The sequence below is a fragment of the Anomaloglossus baeobatrachus genome, chromosome 4 (genome assembly GCF_048569485.1).
Source record: "Anomaloglossus baeobatrachus isolate aAnoBae1 chromosome 4, aAnoBae1.hap1, whole genome shotgun sequence".
NCBI lineage: Eukaryota > Metazoa > Chordata > Amphibia > Anura > Aromobatidae > Anomaloglossus > Anomaloglossus baeobatrachus.
The window spans coordinates 625,566,882-625,588,079 of record NC_134356.1 but is presented as its reverse complement, the minus strand read 5'-3'; the positions used below and the strand labels follow the sequence as shown (position 1 = coordinate 625,588,079).

Sequence of the window (21,198 nt, the reverse complement as noted above, 5' to 3'; positions counted from 1 at the left end):
CACTGCTCTTTTGATGTCTAGCCACAAATTTTCAATTGTGTTCAGATCAAGGGACTGTGAGGGCCATTGTGGATTTCACATGTGTTTAGGATCTTAATCCATTTGTAGAAGCCATCCTCTTTTCAACTTCAGCTTTTTTACAGATGTTGTTATGTTTGCATTAATAATTTGTTGAAATTTCATTGAATCCATTCTTCCCTCTATCCAAGAAATGTTCCCTGTGCCATTGGCTGCAACACAACTCCAAAGCATGATTGATCCACCCTCATGCTTAATGGATGGCGGTTAATGGTGCTTAATAGTTGGTGAAATTCTGTGCCCTTTTTTCTCCACACATACCTTTGATCATTGTGGCCAAAGAGTTCGATTTTAACCTCATAGTTTCTCAGGACCACTTTCTAAAATGCCTCAGGCTTGTGTAGATGTTCTTTTGGAAACTTGTGACCCTGAATTTTAGGAGAACGCAAGAGAGATTTTTTTCTGATGACTCTTCCATGAAGGCTATATTTGCGAAGGTGTCTCTGAACAGTACAACTCCAGAGTCTGCTAAATCTTCCTGATGGTCTTCTGCAGTCACACAGGGGTTTTGATTTGCCTGTCTAGCAATCCTACCAGCAGCTTTCACAGAAATTTAGCTTGGTCTTCCAGACCTTATCTTGACCTCCATTGTTCCTGATAACAGTGATTTCTTAATTAAATTTGTAACTGAGGAATGGGCAACTTGAAAACACTTTACTATCTCTTTATAGCCTTATAGCCTTCTCCTGCTTTGTAGGCCTCCACCATTTTAATTTTCAGAGTGCTGGGCAGCTACTTAGAAGAACCCATGGCTGCTATTTTTTGTCATAAGGTTAGAGAAGGCTGGGTTTTATAAAGCTGTGAAATTTGCATCATCTGGCCTTTTCTAACAATGATAGTGAACAAGTCATAACCCTGACAGGCTAATTAAGGACTGAGACCTTGGTCAAGGTTATCTGTGCACACAAATCACCAAGGGTGCCCAAACTTTTGCATCGGCCCATTTTCCTTTTTGTAATTTTTAAATGTAAATAATGAAAATATATTTACTTATGCCTTTTAGAGATGATTTCATCTTCAACTTGCTTAATTGTTCACAATAACAGTAATTTTTACCTGGGGTGCTCAAACTTTTACATGCCTCTGTGTATATATGAGAATGGGCCACATATTTACCAGAATGGGCCACATATATACCGGGATGGGGACAAATATAGCAGGATGGAGGACATAAACACCAAGACGTAGACATTAGTACAGAATTGAGGGACATTATTCCCCCATAACAGTGTCATCAGCAGATACCTCGTCATGACCACAGTTTTTGCTTCAAAAATGTTATATATATATATATACTGTATATATATATATATATTTTTTTTTTCTCCTCTAAAACCTAGGTGCATTTTATGGTACGATGCATCTTATAGTCCGCAAAATATGGTAATCAGCTAACAGGGCTTAAATGGTGCTCCAAACTTGATCATAGAGGGGCTTATGGTTTGATACACATCTGGAAGGGTGATGAGTGGAAGATAGGGTTTTTAATGTCTGAGGCCTCTGCCACACTTACGTGACAAAACGTTTTTGTCACGTACGTGTTAAAGGGGTGGTTTTGTCCCCGTGTGCCGTGTTTATGGCACGTACGTGTTCTCCGTGTGTTATACGTAATAACACATGGAGACCGGAAAGCCCCGCCTTACCTGCATCATCCGGCGCTGTCTGTGGTGCTGAATGACTGCGTCCGGCCAAAGCCACGCCCCGCTGACGCTGCTTCCAGCCCCCAGTGAAGAAGAAGCGTTGTTCAAATTCACTGGGGGACAGATGCAGGGGACAGCCGCGGCAGAGATTGCAGGTATGGTGGAGGTGAGTATGTGTTTTTATTATTTTTACACTGACACGTGTCTTTCTACGGCGCGTGTCACTTGGGCCCGCATCCACACTACTTCCGTGTGGTACGGGTGCGGGCCGTGTGACACCCGTGCTGCCGGAGCAACACGGACATGTCAGCGTTTTTAAAAAACGGACACACGTAAGTACGGAACGGACACACGTTCCGTTCCTAAATACTTACGTGTGTCCAAAACAATAACAATACATAGGACCACGTGGGCCCGTGTCTCCGGTACATGAAAAAAAAGGCACACACATACCGGAGGCACGGATGTGTGTCGCAGGCCTGAGGGCTTATTTGAAAATCTTGTCATCCCTCTTGGATTAACCAATGCGCCAGACATTTTCAAGACTTTATGAATTATATTTTTCTGATTGTATTGGAAAATTTATTGAAGTTTATCTGGACGATATGCTATTTTTTTTAACCTGGTTTGGAATCACACTATGAACATGTCCGTTTTGTCTTACAAAAGTTTACAGAAAATTTTTAGTTTGCTAAGTTCCAGAAATGTACTTTTTTGGCGTCAAGAAATTTCATTTCTGGGATTCATTTTATCTGTTGTAAGGTTTAAGATGGATCCTGGGAAGGTACAGGATGTAACTGATTCGGTTCAATCTCGGGACATTGAAGTATTGCAACAGTTTTAAGCATTTGCCAATTACTACAGAAGATTTACATGAGATTTTTTTCCAGATCATCAAACCTCTCACTGATTTCACATTTAAGGTGCGAATCTTAGGGTTTGGTCACCGGATGCTGTTGGGGCCTTTACTAAATTGAGAAATTTATTATGTCCGCTCCATTTCTTATCCAACCAGATCTCCAGAAGCCGTTCATTTTGGAGGTGGATGCTTCTGAAATCTGGGAAGGGGCTGTCTTGTCTTAAGGTCCCAAAAAGTTGACTTTTTCTCTAAGAAATTCTCTTCTACTGAGAGAATCGTGTTGGGAATCGTGAATTGCTTGCTGTCACATTAGCTTTTGAAGAATGGAGACATTTTTTGGAGGTAGATATTTATCAAATGATGGTTGTGAAGGATCATAAAAATGTAGCTTATATTGAATCTGCCAAGTGATTGACCGCAAGGCAGGCCAGATGGTCCTTATATTTCTCTAGATGGATTCAATATTTCTATCACATTCAGGCCAGGGTCAAAGAATGTGAGGGCTGACGCTTTGTCAAGCAGCCTTGGTTCTGTTTCTCTTCAAGAACCTCCATCCTCCATACTTCCTCAGGGTATTGTGGTTTCTATGGTATCCTCGGAGTTGGAAGCTGAGATCCGTGAAGCCCAGTCATTAACTCCTTCTACTACTCCAGGGTCCAAATTGTTTGTTCCTATGTACCTAAGATTACGTCTGTTGCTGGAATTTCATGACTCCGTTTTGAGTGATTATCCGGGGGACACAGCTACCCAGAATGCGATTTCTAGACAATTTTGGTTGTCATCAATGCATAACGATGTTAAAGATTTTGTATATGCTTGTGAAACTTTCACTTGCGTTAAAGTCTGTCATAGCCGGCTGGGGAATTGGCTCCATTGCCAATTTCAGAAAGATTGTGGACTCCTTTGTCCATGCATTTCATCACAGATTTGCCTTTGTCTGGTGGGAAAACTGTGATTTGGCTGGAAGTCGACCAATTCAGTAAACAATCCCACTTTGTTCCGTTATTTAGGTTACGTAATGCCGAGATGCTTTCCAAGTTATCAGTCATATGCTAAGATTGCATGGAATTTCTCTGAACATTGTATCTGATGGGAGAGTGCAATTCATCTCTAAATTTTGGTGAGGGTTTTGTAAAAAATTGGGGATTGATTTGTCATTTTTCCTCTGCTTATCACCCTGAAACCATTGGTCAGCCTGAGAGGACAAATCACTCGTTGGTGCAAATTTTCCCTTTTGTTGAGTTCGCTTTTAATAGTCAATCAGTCCACTAGTACCTTACCTTTTTTTTTGTGTAATTATGTTTTTCATCCTCATTTTGGTGAATTTTTTTAGTATGAGTTCTCATAAAATTGAGGCTGTTTCGATGGAGGTTCAAAAGAATATTATGGTGGCTCAACTTCGATAAAAACAGAATGCCGCTAGGAAGTGTTCAACATGTCCCATTTTCAAAGTAGGGAATAAGGTTGGGTTATACACCAAAAATATTAAGCTGAAGGTGCCATCGAAAAGCTTGGGCCCTAAATTTATTGACATATATGAGATTCTGGAGGTAGTCAATTCGGTTGCATTTAGATTGAAACTTTCTCAGTCTCTAACGTGTTCCACAGATCCCTGTTAAAGGAATTTGTTTCCCCAGTGTTGTCTCCACCTCCTCCTGTTTCCGTTGATGGGAATTTAGAGTACGTGGTTCAGAGGATCGTTGATTCTCGGAAGGTCTGTAATGCCCTCCAATATCCCTTTCATTGGAAGGGATATAGACCTGGGAAGAGATACTGGGTTCCGACCCGTTCTGTAAAAGCAGATCATTTGATAAGGGCTTTCTATTGAAGGTTTTCTGGAAGCCTGGGGGTCCGTGGGCCCTCCTTTAAAGAAGGGGTATTGTGACGATTCCTCCACTAAGTGATCAGGGCATGCTGTCAGTTGGGTGAGTGACAGCTCAGTCATCAAACCTGGAGCGTGATGAGCTGTCAGTCTTTTAAGTGACAGCTCAGTTGTCCAAGCTCCTACTGGGAGATGCTGGGTTTCTGCAGGTGTTCCCTGTTCCTTGTAGCTGTTCAGCTATTTAGCCTAGCAATTTATCCTAGAGTGCTGCCAGTCTTTTAGCCTCCTGTTTGGTGGTGCTTGTTGGCCTCAGTTATCTGTGCTCTGGGAATTGATTTTTTTTACCTGACCGTTGACTTTGTTTGACCATTCTTTTTGCCTCGCATCTCGGCTCTGATCCGCTACCATCCTGGAGCTCTGACTCTGCACCGTGACCTATCCCCTTAATCGTGGTATGATCTCCTGGTACCTTTCCCTGGAACGTTTGACTATCCTGCCTCACGACTTGCCTGTGTAGTCTGTAAATAAGTAAACATGACACTTTCAGAAAAAATGACTAATCTTTCTCTGATCTGGTCTGTGGCCTAGATTTTTCCAGTTTAAGTCAAGTTTTTAGCCAAGTATTAAAATTTATTTGGTTATCTTACAAGGGAAAGTTACAAAGAACAATTACATTGCAAACAAATGCTCTTTGATCTTTTTTTTTAACTCACCCAGTATCTCATATAATTTTTTTCTCATTTCTCCAGACGTGCAAATTGTAAATATAAAGGATTGAATAGTAAAGCAGTTGTTTGGTTTAAAGATAATGTTACATTTAAAGGGTAATTGGTAACCGTACTTTCAAATAACCTTTTAGGATAATTTGTCCTGTGTATGTAAATGAAAAATAACCCTATTTTTGGCCATTTATGACTTGTATTCTGCATATTTTCCATTTTTTTCCACTCTGGAGGCTCTATTTCTAACTGTATAGTTGATGCTGAGCTGGTGTTAGGAGACTAGTTGCTAATATTTTTCCCATACACAGCACAATACACAGAGATGGATTCCTGACTTCATTCCTTAGTTAGGGCACAGACAGAAGCAACAGAAGCAGGGATGAGATTATTCAGCAGTACTGAGTAGTGTAAGTGTGAAATCAGCTCTGGGGTGAGGTTAAAGACTTGTTAGAAAGCTCAACATGATTTTGCTGTGTCTCCTTCTACCTATTTCTCTACTCTGCTCCTCATTCCTTCTCCCCGGGATCTCTTCATAATATATAATAGGAAGTATAATATGCCACCTCACTGCACTGGCAGTCCATTTTTTCTAAATCAAGACAGTTGCCCTATTTTTTTTTCTTCATGGATGGTGAGATCAGGGGGCATGGGTAAGGTGTAGAATTGGCTCATATTTGGAGAAAGAAGTATGTTTCTCTGATAAGATATATGATAAGGTCTGTTATATTTGTATGTTTCATTGAGTTATGCAAACTTTATTGAAAGTACAGTTCCCTTATAAATATACTTATTAAGGATATAGAAATCTGAAGGTCATCCCTGTGCGAGGATTAGCCCTATTGTCATTCCACAACTTTGAAGACAGAATCTATGGGAATAGTTATGGTGGCACTGAAAATCAATGTAAAATTTATGATGCCTGTGAGCTGTGTTGTGTCTACCCCATCACATGCATGGAATGCAGATTTCAACTGGAATTAGGCATGGAAGCTACATTAAACCCTTTACGACCTATGACGTACATATATGTCCTATGTCGCCTCCACCCGGTCTTCCCGCGGTCATCCCCGCATGTTTGCTGATCTGATCAGCAGACATGTGCGGCTAACAGGTGTGGGTGGATCAGAAATGCCCGATCTAGCAAAATATAAAATCAATTAATCTGATTGATGCACGACGTAGCGATAAAAAATTGCAAACGCCAAAATTTAGGATTTTTTTGGTCACTGCAACATTGCATTAAAATGCAATAACAGGATATCAAAACATTGCTTCTACCCAAAAATGATATAATTAAAAATGTCAGCTCAAGATGCAAAAAATAAGCCATCACTGAGCCCCACATCCCGAAAAATGAGAACGCTAGGGGTCTTGGAAAATAGTGACAAAACCGCAATTTTTTTTTTTATTTTTTTTTACAAAATTCAGAATTTTTTTCACCACTTAAATAAAAGTAAAACTACATATGTTTGGTATCTACGAACTTGCTCTGACCTGAGGAATCATAATGCTAGGTCAGTTTCTCAAAATAGTGAACACTGTAAATAAAAACAACCCAAAACAATTGTGCAGTTGCCCTAATTTTGCAATATCACTGCACTTGGAATTTTTTTTCCCATTTTTCCAGTACAATATGGGGCAGAATGAATGGTGTCATTCAAAAGTACAACTCGTCCCGCAAAAACAAGCCCTTATATGGCTATATTGACTGAAAAATAAAAAGTAATGGCTCTTGAAAGAAGTGGAGGAAAATTGAAAACGCAAAACGGAACATCGCTGGGTGGTGAAGGGGTTTCAAATCCATGAGATACCACCTACAGTTGGAGTTTTTTAACATTAAAACTTCCATCAATTAGCTAGAACATTTAATGGTATAAAAAAAAGACATCCTTGTTGAGGACCTGGCACATCTGACGTATAGATTTTGGAGTCGAGTGGCATTATGTAATTCTTCATTTTGCCTCTGATGCTCCTGCAAATTGCTAAGTTAGTTGTTAAAATAAATTCTGTCCTATTTGCATAGACACGTTTTCTCTCCTATTTGTTTCAGGTTGCTTAAAATAATTTTTTAGAAATAAGCGGCTCAAGCAAAATTCAAAGTCGCCTGTTCACGCAGATTTTTCCTGGGAAATTCGTTTCGCAGGGAAGTAGTTCTCAATAAATATAATAAATGCTGATGATAAGCAGATCTGCCTCTCTGGACCTGACATCACCTCCTTACTAACCAGAATCCCACAATGTCTGTCTGTTATTTCATCCTTTTTCTCCACTTTCTAAAACTTAACATGGACAAGACAGAATTCATCATCTTTCACCATCTCACTCAACCCCCCAACAAACCTATCCTTCAGTGTCAATGGCTGCTCTCTCCTCAGTCTCGCATGCTCGCTGCTTTAGAGTAACCCTTGACTTTGCTGTCTCCTTCGAGCCACATAAACCCTTTCTACCTCCTGCTGACTCCAACTCAAAAATATTTCTCGTTTCTGTACATTCCTTAACCAAGAGTCTGTAAAAACAGTAGTGCATGCACTCATCATCTCCAGCCTCGACTACTGCAACCTCCTACTCTGTGGTCTCCCTTCTAACACTCTTGCACTCCTCCAATCTATCCTAAACTCTGCCGCCAGACTAATCCATCTGTCGCCCCGCTATTCCTCAACGTCTAGACTCTGCCAATCCCTTCACTGGTTTCCCATTGCCCAAAGACTCCAGTTCAAAAACTTAACCATAACATACAAAGCCATCCACAACCTGTCTCCTCCATACATCTGTGACCTAGTCTCCCAGTACCTACCTGCACGCAACCTCTGATCTTCAAAAGATCTCCTTCTCTACTCCCCTCGCATCTACTCTTCCCACAATTGCATATAAAATTTCTCTTGTGACTTCCCCATACTCTCTACCACAACATATCAGACTCTCAACTACTGTGGAAACCTTGTCTACCACAACATATTAGAAACACTCTACCACAATATATCAGACTTTCACCTACTATGGAAACATCCAAAGGAACCTGAAGACTCACCTTTTCCAACAAGCCAACAACCTGCAGTAACCGTCAGTCCACTTTACCGCTGCATGACCAGCTCCACCCTCACCTACTGTACTCTCACCCATCCCCTGTAGATTCCAGTTCAAAGCTCTATCCATGACATACAAAGCCATCCACAACAAGTCTCCTACATACATTCGTGACCTAGTCTCCCGGGACCTACTTTCACGCAACCTTCGATCCTCACAAGATCTCTTTCTTTACTCTCCTCTTATTTCCTCCTCCCACAACCACATAAAAGATTTCTCCTGTGCCTCCCCCATATTCTCTACCACAACATATCAGACTCTCACCTACTGTGGAAACCTTCTCTACCACAACATTTCAGACTCTCACCTATTGAGGAAACCTTCAAAAGGAACCTGAAGACCCACCTCTTCTGACAAGACTACAACCTGCAATAACCCTCAGTCCACTTTACCGCTGCAGGTCAGCTCTACCCCCACCCACTGTACTCTCAGCCATACCCCTTAGTCCACTATAACGCTGCATGACCAGCTCTACCCTAACCTACTTTATCCTGACCCATCCCCCTTAGTCCATTGTACCACCGCACAACCACCTACACCCTCACCTATTGTATCCTCACCCATTCCCTGCAGACTGTGAGCCCTTGTGGGCAGGGACCTCTCTCCTGTCGGTGTCTTGTATTGTACATAATTACTGTACTTGGTTTTATTATGTATACCCCTTTTCACATGTAAAGCGCCATGGAATAAATGGCGCTATAATAAGAATAATACATATATTGTTCATTATATGCTCTGGTCAACTGCAAAGCAACATTAGCAAGGTCTAAAGCAAAACGCTTACATTCCCTGTCTAGGAATCCGACCACTTCTTATACAAAGCAAAGGTGGCTGGTAGCCTAGGCAACGAGCAGTATGCAATAGAATTAGAAATTGCATACATTCTTGAGAACTTTTAATTAAAGTTACATTTTTTACGAGAACTTTACTGTTTTACCCATTTAACAAGATGAGACAAGCCCTATAAAGGGAAAGGAAATATAATACAATTACAACATTTTTCTGACACCTACAAGAATAGTCCACCGTTGGGTGATCATGATAAACCAGGCACCCAACCATATTTTTTTTATATGAAATTATAATTAAAAATTGGTAAGATTGTCATAGATAATCTAGTTAATATGTCTGACAATTATATAGATAACACATCTATCTATAGTAACAAAACTCCAATTAATTAAAAATATATCCGGCATGTAGAGAAATTCTTCTTGTTACTGGGACACTGTACACGATAATCTTGCTAATAATGCCCACTGTGGGCGATACAATTGCTAAAACTAAACATTTCTTTTTAATAATACCTATTGGGAGTGGGATATACATTTCTCTAAGGCGGACTTCCCAATGGCCATTTTTTTTACATGTGTCTCAGTATGAAAAACCAAAGACATTCCTCGATTTTAGAAGAACTACGTTATAATTTTGTATTTTTTTTTTCCAGTGGCATGGAGCAAGAAGAACAGCCTTGATTATTGTTCCGTTGCCTTTTTTATGTTTAATTAAACTTATTATACCGGATTGAGTCCATTCTCGTAGAAAACCACCCCAAACCCCCAGAGTTGTACAGTTGTCCATTACTTAAAAACAGGCCACTGACAGAGAAAACCTTTAAACGCTATGAATGTCCCCGGAATCAGGGAAGGTTGACAGCTGTAAGATAATATTTGTTTAACAATGCCACGGGAGCGCGTGTCTTTCAGATTGGGCTATACTAGAACAATAGGTCAGGTTTATTTCTTTACGGCTGAAGAACTCAAGGGCAGTACAGGGGCGCAGAGGATTCAGGATGCAGGCAGAAGTTTAGCAAATCAATCAGACAGTTCCCCGAGCATAACATGAATCTGTTATCTGTAACTAACATCCTTCCCATGTACACAATGAAAATACAAGTGGAGCATATACATATAAAAAAAATTCCGTAACACTTTGCTATGTGATATTTATTACAGCGAGATCGAATATTCCTTGAGATGTGAACTGTTTCGAGGCAGTCCTCATTAGGCTGAAATTACACGACAATCTTAACCTTCCGCCAGTAACCTCCTGCCGGATTGGCGGGTCAACTTGCCATTGTTTTAGGTCATCCGGAGTTCTGATAATGGGAGAGATAATATTCTCCTGCAGATGGAGGCCAAAATGACTAATAATATTTAACGGAATTTGAAACATAGAATAGAACGATAAATGTGTCAAGTTGTATTTGTGAAGATTTGTAAGAAGAATTTCGGTGGGTCATCTACAGCTATGTTTTATGGGAAGGTCATCCTTCAATCTCCTTCAATCTATCAGCCATAAATGGGGCATTCACTACTAGCATATGTGCACAGTGCCCTTATGAGAGTTCTTAAACTCTCATCCACCATGCTATTACTGTAACAGGGAGTGGATCTTTCAGCCAGAAAATTTGGTGCACATAAGACCCACGCATGTACTTCAGTAAGTTCGTCATCGATCATGCTGCACAGCGGGAAACAAAGGACCAAAGAATGGTCCTGAACGATTTGTAGCGATCAGCAACTTCACAGCAGGGGCCAGGTCGCTGATGTGTTTCACACACTGCAATGTCGCTGGAGAGGTCGCTATTACGTCACAAAACCGGTGACGTTACAGCAATGTCGTTTGCGATGTTGCAGTGTGTAAAGCCACCTTTAGTGCTATCCGTCAAGAACCTTTCTTTTATTATTCTCCCAATCTCTGAGAAAAACAAATTTCACTCTGATCAAACTCTGACCAAAGCCTGATCAGAGTTGTAGAGTAGCATAATTGGACAGTTTTTCGATGATTGAGAAAATATGGTTGTGTTAACCCAACCATAGAAAGACTAAGCTGGGTGGATCTAGGGAATGTCTTTACTTATTATACATCTGTCTATTTTGCTATTTGCTATCATGTAAGAAACGCTTACATTTATGCAAGGTACACCTATAGTCATGAACATAAACAAAATCTTCATTCCTTCATTGGAGAGCTTTCTGAACCACAAGCCTGCATATTTCATTAATTCTTACCGGCGCCGTAAAATGAATCCCAGAAACGTCTAAAGTCTAAGTTGAAAGTTAGAGTTTGAACATCTTTAACAATGGCATGGAAATAAACAGTACATCCAACCCTAATACATGCATAAGAGTGTTTTTCTAAGGCTACCTCTGCAGGTACTCCTACAGGTCATCTCTAGAGAATCTAGACCACATTGTCATAGACAGACATTAACGAAAAAAAATTGGAAATCTTAAGAGGATGTCCACAACTTGGATAACCCCTACTCATTCCCCTTGTTCACCCCCATAAAAATAAATAATCCTAAACTCATCTTCGGTGCGGCCGTGGTTCCAGTGATCTTTCAACTCATGTTCCTGGGGCCCACATGACATTGTTATGGCACGCGAGCCCTGCGACCAATCAGTGCCCATCATCTGTCTTCCCGTCTTTTGACAAGTGAGCAGGAAGTCAGCTCAGCGCTCACTTCCTGCTCACATGTTCAAAGCGGGGTGAAGAAAGCCGGCGCTGATTGGTCCCTGGGCTCTCGTGTCATGACAATGTCACGTGGGTCTTGGGAACGCGACTTCAGACATTGCTGGAACTGTAGCCATACTGGAGGTGAGTACAGGCTTATTTATTTTTCTGGAGGGAACAAGGGGAATGAGCAGGGGTTGTACAAGTAGTAGACAACTCATTTAAGTAGCATGATCACTATTAAATCTGCAAGGTTTATTGTTAAAAGGGTTCCACAATGGGCATTGAGAATTATCATTGGATGCCCTAACGGTAATGTTCAGATGACCTATTATTTGGAACAGGACATATGCACAATATTTACCATGCGTTCATCATTTGCTTCAGCAAATTCTCCCGTATGGCGTTAAGCAGTATCTCTCAGCACCCAATAACATTATTTAATATTTATTTCGGACAGCATAGGAATAAGGTGGTCAATGGTTAATTTTTTCCAGAGTTACAATAATGGTCCTTCAGCCGTTTAAAGTTTTTTTAATCAGAAAATTAAGTTGGAAAAGAGAGTCTATGGTGATCACACTATTGATTTCTATAGACAGAGGGACAAATAATGCAGCAATCCTGGGGGGAGGGTAATGTTTTTGGTGGTATAGGAGACCTATAGGCTTGGCAATGCTCTTTATGTAAAGGGTAGGCAAATTAACGCTCTTGCAAGTGAAAGAAATGGGAATTCTAGTGTTCAACATTCTTTCGGGAAGACAGCTAATTTGAATACCTTCTACATTTAGAGCATTGTTTAGCCTATAAGTCTCCCAAAACCAGCTTGGCACTTTCACAAAGAAAAAACATTATCACCCAGATCTCCATTAAAGGCCTCTCACCTCTCCTCCAGCCAACCAGTATCGATACACCACACTGATGAAGGGTAAAAAACCCAAACAGCTGTCTGTAGATTGACGTTCTTTACTGTTGAAGAAAACTGGATTGGCTAGATATCATGTGGTAAGGCTGATTAACAGGTCACCTTTCTTCTTCTTGAAAGAGAGCAATTTTTGTATAGCTATATCGGGTGATGACTTACCAAAACAACTGTCTTGATCTTCGTGGGGCTGTGAAAATATGGTATGGAGGAAGAGCGAGGTTTTACGCTTAGTTGGTATTGTGCTCAAACCATTTCAGGTTTTCAGTGAAATTCAGTTTTAAATGTGCACATTATCTACTGTTTATCGAAATACTGTTTCTTTGCAAAGACCCCAACGTGCCAGATGAAGCTATATACAGCGCAGCAGCTGTCAAGTATCATGCTAAGATAGAAAATGACTCTTGCCGTCATAGATGACCCTTTTTGCCTTTGTAGCTTCTTTTCTACTAGGAATATCCGTGAACTTTATCAATCGTTTTCTCGTCTCTGTACTTTTTTCTCTTGTCTACTTTTTTCATATACCTTATTCCAACTGTGATGAAACAAAAGACTTTTAGAAATTCTGAATTACTAAGACCTTTCTATTCCAATTTCTCTTTTCTAGCTGCTATCATATTTTCCTATGAAAAGGCCCTGTGATTGGCACAATACACTGGAAGAAATGGCTTTAAATTGCCAGTAAAGACATCTCATCAGGCGATACTGTTGTGTCTTGGTTCAGTTTCAGGTTATAACTAAAAGGGGTCTTATGTAAAGCTTTAGGACCTTTTTAGACCTTTTACCCTGGGTATTATCTGATAATGGTATATATTTTCCGATGGCATATTTTACACTGTTAACACTTTATATCATGTAAACTTTTCATATCCATTCACAACATACAAAGATCTCCACTTGACAAACATTTTTTTTACCCCAAACTAACCTTCCGCTGGATCCGGAGGTCCAAATCTTAATGCATATCGAACAAGAAAGTAGTTATTCCAGACATATAGTTGTCCATCTCTTGGGTTGTAGTCCACAGATGACACATATTGATACGGATTGGGAAAATCCAGTCCATTGGCTCCATTCATTCCTAATGGCTCCTCTCTGTTTCGATGGGTGTTGAAGGCGTACTCCAGCCTGTTACCTGCAGACTCGTTATCATCATCCGCATAGACTGATTTCAACACATAAAGGACCCCACAAGCCATAAAAGCATTTGACGCTGAACGCTTATCATATGTAGTCTCCCATGTGCCTTCAAAACGAAGAGTGTATGGATTAAGCTGGGTGACCACCAGCCTCCCACTGTTTCCTTCTGTAGCATAGATAACCCACAAGCCATTCTCATCCACAGCCAAGTCAATGTCAGTTTTACCACCCCATCTGTATGGTGACGTATCGTGATAATTAGCTGTGGAAATAATGGCCTCTCCACTCTTGATCCGTGTCCTAAGATCATACTTTACAATGTTACGTGTACGTTCTTTATTATAAAAAGCAGCCCCATCATATACTACAAAACCAGTTCCATCCACACGACTCGGTAGCCGATACGTAGTGGTGTGACGGCCGGCGGCATAGTCCTCCCATGATGCATACTCTGTTAATGTATCGGTACGGTAAGGGATCCATGGCATAACATAGAGACGCTCTCCAGCCTGAAGGGGATCTCGACACCACGCTCCTGACTGGTGTTCAGATTCATGGGTCGAAGTGGGTTCTAGAATTTCTTGTAACATTCCCGGGCAGACGAAAACTGTGAGAAAGGAAAGACGTGGGAAAGGACAGAGGGAGGAAGAAAGGAAATATGGATGGAAATTATAAGGTAAAACCGTGAGTGGATGAATGATAGAGAAGCACAAATTAAAAAAATGTACAACAATGCCAAAAAGTGGTACATAAAAGAAAACAGGAAAAAAAAAATCAATTGAGTAGGATGACCCATGTTAAAAAGTTAATCAAATCATCATGATGAAATTAGAAATTGGAAGAGGATTAAAGATGTCGGATGAGCAATGAATGATAAATAGAACGAATGTAGAAAAAAGAGAGGAAAGAGACAGGGGCAGGAGGGGAGAGAGAAAAAAAATTGTGAGCTGCGAATTCTCTCTGCACCCCCTGTATTAACCCTGTGATCATAGGAGGATGAGTCTGGGGGAGTGAGAAGGGTATGAAAAGGAAAGAAGATTAAGAGAGAGAATCAGAAAAGAAGACCCTCTCCTAATCTCGGAATACTCCCACGCCTACTATATGTCTAATCTTAATTTATCTGGTTTTCCAAGATACCCCAAATTTTTCCACATTTTGCCCACTTCTGAAATGCCTTCTAGAGAAACTTTCTTACTTTGTCCATCACTAAAGGATACAATGGATAAAACAAAAAAAATCTATCTATATATATTTTGAACTATGATCCCTTTTAAGTTTCCTTCCCGTTATCATAAGCTTCTTCTTCACTGCTCGACCCAACCACAGTATCCTGAGATCATCTAATGAGCTAATTCGTGGGTTAGGAATTTCTATTTTCTTCTCGAGGCTGAGAAAACTTTTTTTTTCTGTCCCCTTAGGAAGTGTCTCTTTCCCCCATCTCATAAGCAACTCTCTCTCTCTCTCCCCCTCCTCTTCCTCATTACTTATATCTTCTCCATCCCCGCAGTAACAGAAAATGACATATTTATTGCCATGGCAGCGCTGCTAGGGGAGGGAGAAATAAAAAAAAATAATAAAAAAATAATAAAAAAAAAATTCGGAGGTCACATATCATTCTTACAGCCAATCATGGACCATTGGTGGTTGACCTCCCCCCACTGAGGATCTCTGTTGCTGCTCAGGCTGGGATCCTGAAAGCTAATTGGGTTAGAGGGGAGCTGATTAAACAGCCATGAGGTGTGAGACGCAAGAAAGAGACCTGCTGAGTTGCATCATGGGGAAATGAAATTGGCATCCACTATCCTGTTGGACTGAAATATTGATTAAGTGAAATAAATTCTTGAAGTAAACAAGTATCCCGATTGAAGTAGAGTCCTGTTGTGCCAAATGTGCCCCCTTTTATATCAGGGAACCCATTAAAAGAACACCCCTTCTTATAGGTTAATCTCATAATCCCTGAAATTTAGTTTCCCATTATTACAATAGTTAATTTACCACCCAGATAAACGGGACACCCAATGGAGAACATATCACGTATACACAGCAGAGGCAACTCTAGGAAAATAAATGGGCTTGTAATGACTGACTCTACTGTGAGTAGGTGATGGGTCGGTTTTAATTTGGTAAAGCCAACTACGTTTGGCTTCAATGTTCTTTAGGATGGAGGGGGGTCAATGTAACAACCATCCAGTATGTCTAGATGTACATAGTTTAGGTAAATCTGCAGATCAGTGGTCTTATCAAAGATCCTACTCCTAAGATTATTAGGTCATAGGTTTCATGCCCATGATTGGGTTGTCTAAACTGTCTTTTCCCTAGTTCCAATTATCCACATGGCCTGACATCTGGTGTGCTCTGTTCCTCTTCTATATACATTTGGTCAGTTCTAATAATTTGGAAATCTTTTCTCTTGGGCTTCTGATTTTCCACTAACAATCATAGCCGATTAAATTAGTAATTAGCCATACTATTGACTTAGGCTTTGCTCACAATGACTATTGTCATCTATCATCAAGGCTTCTTTAGCAGTCTCAATGTTATTCTTTGATGTAAACATACGAAGAGCCCCCAACTGGTATATGATGGACCCTATTATAATTCAATGAAATTCATCAGGTTGGTACATGATGGACCCTATTATAATTCAATGAAATTCATCACTTTGGTACCTGATTGACCCCATTATAAGTCAATGAAATTCATCAGGTTGGTACATGATAGACTCCATTATAAGTCACTGGAGTTCATCAGGATTCCTTCAAAATTTCATAGGTGCCTTGGCTCTATTATGAACAGAAGCCATTACGATAGAGCTCCTTAATAGTACAGGACACTCTAACTGGGACATTATGGTACACTTATAGTCTCGGACAGACGATCCTGTTCCCCATCTCAAGTGTTTAGCTTCTACTGATCTGCCTGCCTAATGCCAACCCTATATTTGTATGGGCACTATCACTAAAACCTCAGTATGTTGCATGCTCTGGTTACAGTAAGCGATCACGATGGATATTTCGTGTATGCTACTTGACACTGCATGCTTGGTTGCAATCAATGGACAGGGTTCCTCTGTTATACTGACAGGTCAGGGAACATGTTAGAGTTTGACAGCTATTTTTTTCCTTGTTGGGATACAGCACACAACGTTGCATGATGTCACGTCCTATAGGAATGGGAATCAAAGAACGGACACAGCTCAATGCATCTATGACTTGGTAGCTATGTTGGGGTGACATCAAGATGCAATTGTGTATTGACCTTTCCTGTGAATTAATATGAAGGTCTCATCTTGTAACGTGAGTTGAATGACACCCTGGATTCACACTACTCTCGCCTAAGATCTATCTGGCATTTTATCACTCGTTCCCTTTTTTTTTTTGTCTACGAGCACCCTTTCTTTGGTGTGTGAGGGTGTTAAGATACCCTGTAACCATTCAGGTCATGACAAGAATTGGAAGTGATTTCTAAGATTGACAGGTATAGGGCACTTTAATGCCACTTGGGTCATACGAATGATGACAGCAGCTGAAAAGAGTGTGTTGATTTTGTGGGGTGCAGTGACCTGTCCATTCGTGAAATTATGTTATTACGGATACAGCTGCAGTGTCAGGATGTAAGAGGGTGAATAAAGGGAAGCTGAAGGCTACAGATTGGCAATGGCAGGATTTGGATACTTACAATCAATCACCTATCCATCCAATAACCCCCCCGGCTAGATTATTCTAGCTATACAGAGGCAGGCTGCGTAGAGCTTATCCTATATATACAATGCCTGTTCTTCTGTTCCCCATGTTAATCATTTCTAATTCTTTCCCATAAACTCTTGAGGTCAGCTATTGTGAGCAAATATGTCTTTACAAATGGAAGTGATCAGCAGCCGTACCCAATATACACATTACCAGCACATTGTAAAAATCTTTTGCAAGTCTCAAGTGGCTACCTCTTACTTGCAGTCAGACCATACATGGCACGTTAAAGAGTCTGGGATGATGGGAGGTCGTATTCTCCATTAAAATTGACATCACTCTTTTTTTTTTTTCACCCATGTTATTATACAGCACAATCTATAAAGTAATTCCTGGAGAGCGTAGATTACTCTTCACTGCTTGGTACTTTTATATTGTTAAATAATATACCTAAAGGTTTTTCCCATCTGCCGATGGTTGTTAAACACTAATGCAACCTTCATTATTCCCAGGCCACCATGCTGAAACTAACCTTCTTTTCTGTGAGGAACGGTATGGAATAACCTGTCTTCACATTTTGGTTTTGATTCAAATTATATACAAAGCACAACTGCTATAATTTGGTTCTCATTGACGTATTATAAACTACTAAGCTGTCAAGACATTTTGGTAGGATCTGAAAAAAGTCTGCAGATCGTAGAAGCTAGATTGCTGACAGATCCCACCAAGGCGGTTTGATTCTACCGATGACTATCTCGTCTATGTCTGGCCTGTACACATAAGACTACTACAATCGGGCAGAATGTGGCCATCAATCCATTGGATCGTTTGGTATCAGGTTAACAGAGTTGGGTTTGAAGTAGCAAATGATGGCCAGAATTCAGCTACTAATGCCATAGCCTTGTATCTTCAGCAAACTGAAGAAAATACAAACTGACAGATCCCATTTCTGGCAAACAATAGTTTGCCAATGGCCATCGCATATGGGACTTTACACATCATTTCTAAATGATGGTCGGCTGAAATGGTCAAAATTTGCCGTTATGGGTGAATTTTATTTTATGTCTACGGGCAACTTTAGGAGTAATGCATATGATTGTATTAAGACTCCTTTCAATCTTCTATTTTCTACTTCTTTAAGGTTCCACTGTAGCTCTGTAAGACTTCCATTTCCTATGAAGGCAATGAACACCTCCGCCAGGAGCAAAGCTCCATATGGACCCCTTAAGGCTGGATAGCATAGGGGCATAGGTATGATAGAACATGGTCATAAAGAATTGTACAGAGACACATGGACTCTGTGTGGCCTTGTACTACGTAATCACCAGAAGTCACCTTAGGGCATTGTTTCTCTACTCCAGTCCTCAAGACCCAACAACAAATCATGTTTTCAGGTTTTCCTCAATCAGGTTTTCAGGATTTCCTTAATGTTGCACAGGTGATGGAATCATTCCCTGTCTAATATTGAGGAAAACCTGAATGATCTGTTGGTGGGTCTTGAGGACTGGAGTTGAGAAGCACTGCCCTAAGTTGACCAGCGGTGATTATGTAGTACAAAGCCACACAGACTTCATGTCCTATCATGCCCATGCCCCTGTGCTATCCACAGTAGAGTATGATTACCAGAAATAACACAATTTTATGACTATACTCAGTAGTGTACACTTTATATGAATGTTTGCAATGTTGCTTTGTGAGCTACTGTATGTCCAGATAGTTGGATGTAGCATCTCGGTGCAGTGGAAGATGCTTCCTTTAGAACCAAATTTTCATGTAACGCTGTATTATGGCAGATCTATATTCATGACTATGGAGATGGACTTTACATAGACAAACTACTTCTAGAAGACCTCCTTTGGGGCAGTGTTGGGCTAATAATGTAGTTTAATATCATTTTTATTGCAGCAACAAAGATACCATCAGTGAACCCGTGTTATAAGAACATCCCCCTTAAGAGCTCACAGCCCTAGCATGCCCCTTCCTATAAACAAGCGTCCCGTTATAAGAACACCCCATCAATCCGTATGTTTTATAGTACACGCACAGTGACTGAACTGCTTTTTTTGGCCAATCGTGTTTCCTTTTCAAACTGATAAATTAATTTGCTTTGAACGCAAATGGAACGGAATGAAAGGAAATGTACGACCAAATATGCGTACACGTCATACACTTATTTATTACTACTTTGTTGGAATTAATATACTAACATATGATTTATAGAAGGTAATTTTGAGATCTAAGTCAGTTATGGTCAAGTGTTAGAAATACCAACAGAAAGCAAGTAGCCAATTTGTGGTATTCCCACTTGAGCACACCAATAAAAGTTACATCATATTTGTTCCCTAATATCTTCTTGATCATTACAAGGTAAAAGGGCCTTTTACACGGTATGATGATCGTCTGAATAAACATTCGTGCCAACCACTGCCCACTGTAAAAGGGTCCATGATCAATTGACAAAATACATCTTTTATACGGGTTGTAAAAAAGGGGTCATCCAGTACTTTATATTGATGACCTATCCTTAGATCGGTGGAGGAGCAACACCTGGAAACCCCGCTGGCCAGCTTTTTGGTCTGTTAGATGGTGGTCAGATTTGCTGAGTCAAGAGGAACTACACAGCTTCGTTGACTGTATAGTGGCTGCAGCCAGTTACTGGCCATCGACCCCTATTCGAATAGGCATGGATCTGCGGCACCTGGCTGCGGACACTATACAATTGTAGTTCTGTTCCACAACTGGGTACCAAGAACAGCTAAATAGGTGGAAGTGCCAGGTGTTGCTCCCTCACCAATCTGATATAGATGACTTATCCAAAGAATAGGCCATCAAAATAAAGTTCTGGGTTCCCCTTCTAAAATTATTTTTGGTTGGCACTCATCCTTTCTTTTAAACAGAGCATATGGTGCCAACAATGATAAAAAGCGTACGACAGGAGGAGGAACGAACAGTCTCACGAATGATCATTTGTACGTAACCTACCTTCCATTCAATCAGTGTCAATGTTTCATTAAGGCCAAAGTCACACTTGCAAATGGCTCGTGAGTCTCACATCACTCGACAGGGTAGCACACTTTCCTGATAGGAGTGGGTCGGCTGCATGTATTTCTATGCAGCTGAGACGCTTATGTCCAGAAAGCATCAGGCTGTGTGTGGTGATTCGATGCGAGACTCACGCAAGTCTCTCACAAGTGTGACTGCGGCCTTATATAGGCAAATAAACGAGTGTCAATCAAGTTCAAATATTGTCAATCTTCACTCGTTGCATGCAATTTTTTTTTTGCCTGTGTAAAAACCCTCCCAAAACTCTATTGTTATTGCCCTTTGTTGACCTTCTCTTCTTTTACCAATTCTTAAAAAATTGTTGAATATCGATGGGATTATCTTCCTAGAAGACAACCAGGAAATATCATAATCTCACTATATTTTGACACCCTGAAGTCAAGCAAGAAAACTTGAGTTCAACAAAATGAGAATTAAAGCCTGTCCTAACGAGCTGAAAGTAGGATTGTTGCCTATTCCTAGTTTTGAGCACACCATTAACCCAACTAAGGAGATTTGTTGGCTGTCCTCCAAATAACAACCTCAAGAAACTCTAAGAATGAGCTTAGTTGACTATCTTTAGTTGGATACGGACATGGATTAGTCTTGCTGCCTGTCCTTGGTTTTTTTGACCACACAATGATGAAACCATTTTTTTTTTGGTGTACAAATTAAATTTCGTAGCCAATTTGTATTTTTTTAAGGGGTGTCCTTGTAACTGGACTTACTTTTATAGTAATGGGAATT

General features: G+C 40.4%; 1 protein-coding gene across 4 annotated transcripts in view; it reads right to left on the bottom strand.

The window, feature by feature from the left end:
• ADGRL1 (adhesion G protein-coupled receptor L1) overlaps positions 1–21,198 on the bottom strand; it is a 551,629-nt gene that overhangs the window by 86,757 nt on the left and 443,674 nt on the right. For all 4 annotated transcript variants that reach the window (XM_075346318.1, XM_075346319.1, XM_075346320.1 and 1 more), the window contains one exon: positions 13,512–14,330. In XM_075346318.1, coding sequence (XP_075202433.1) covers positions 13,512–14,330 — 819 coding nt within the window. The remainder of the gene's footprint in view (positions 1–13,511; positions 14,331–21,198) is intronic.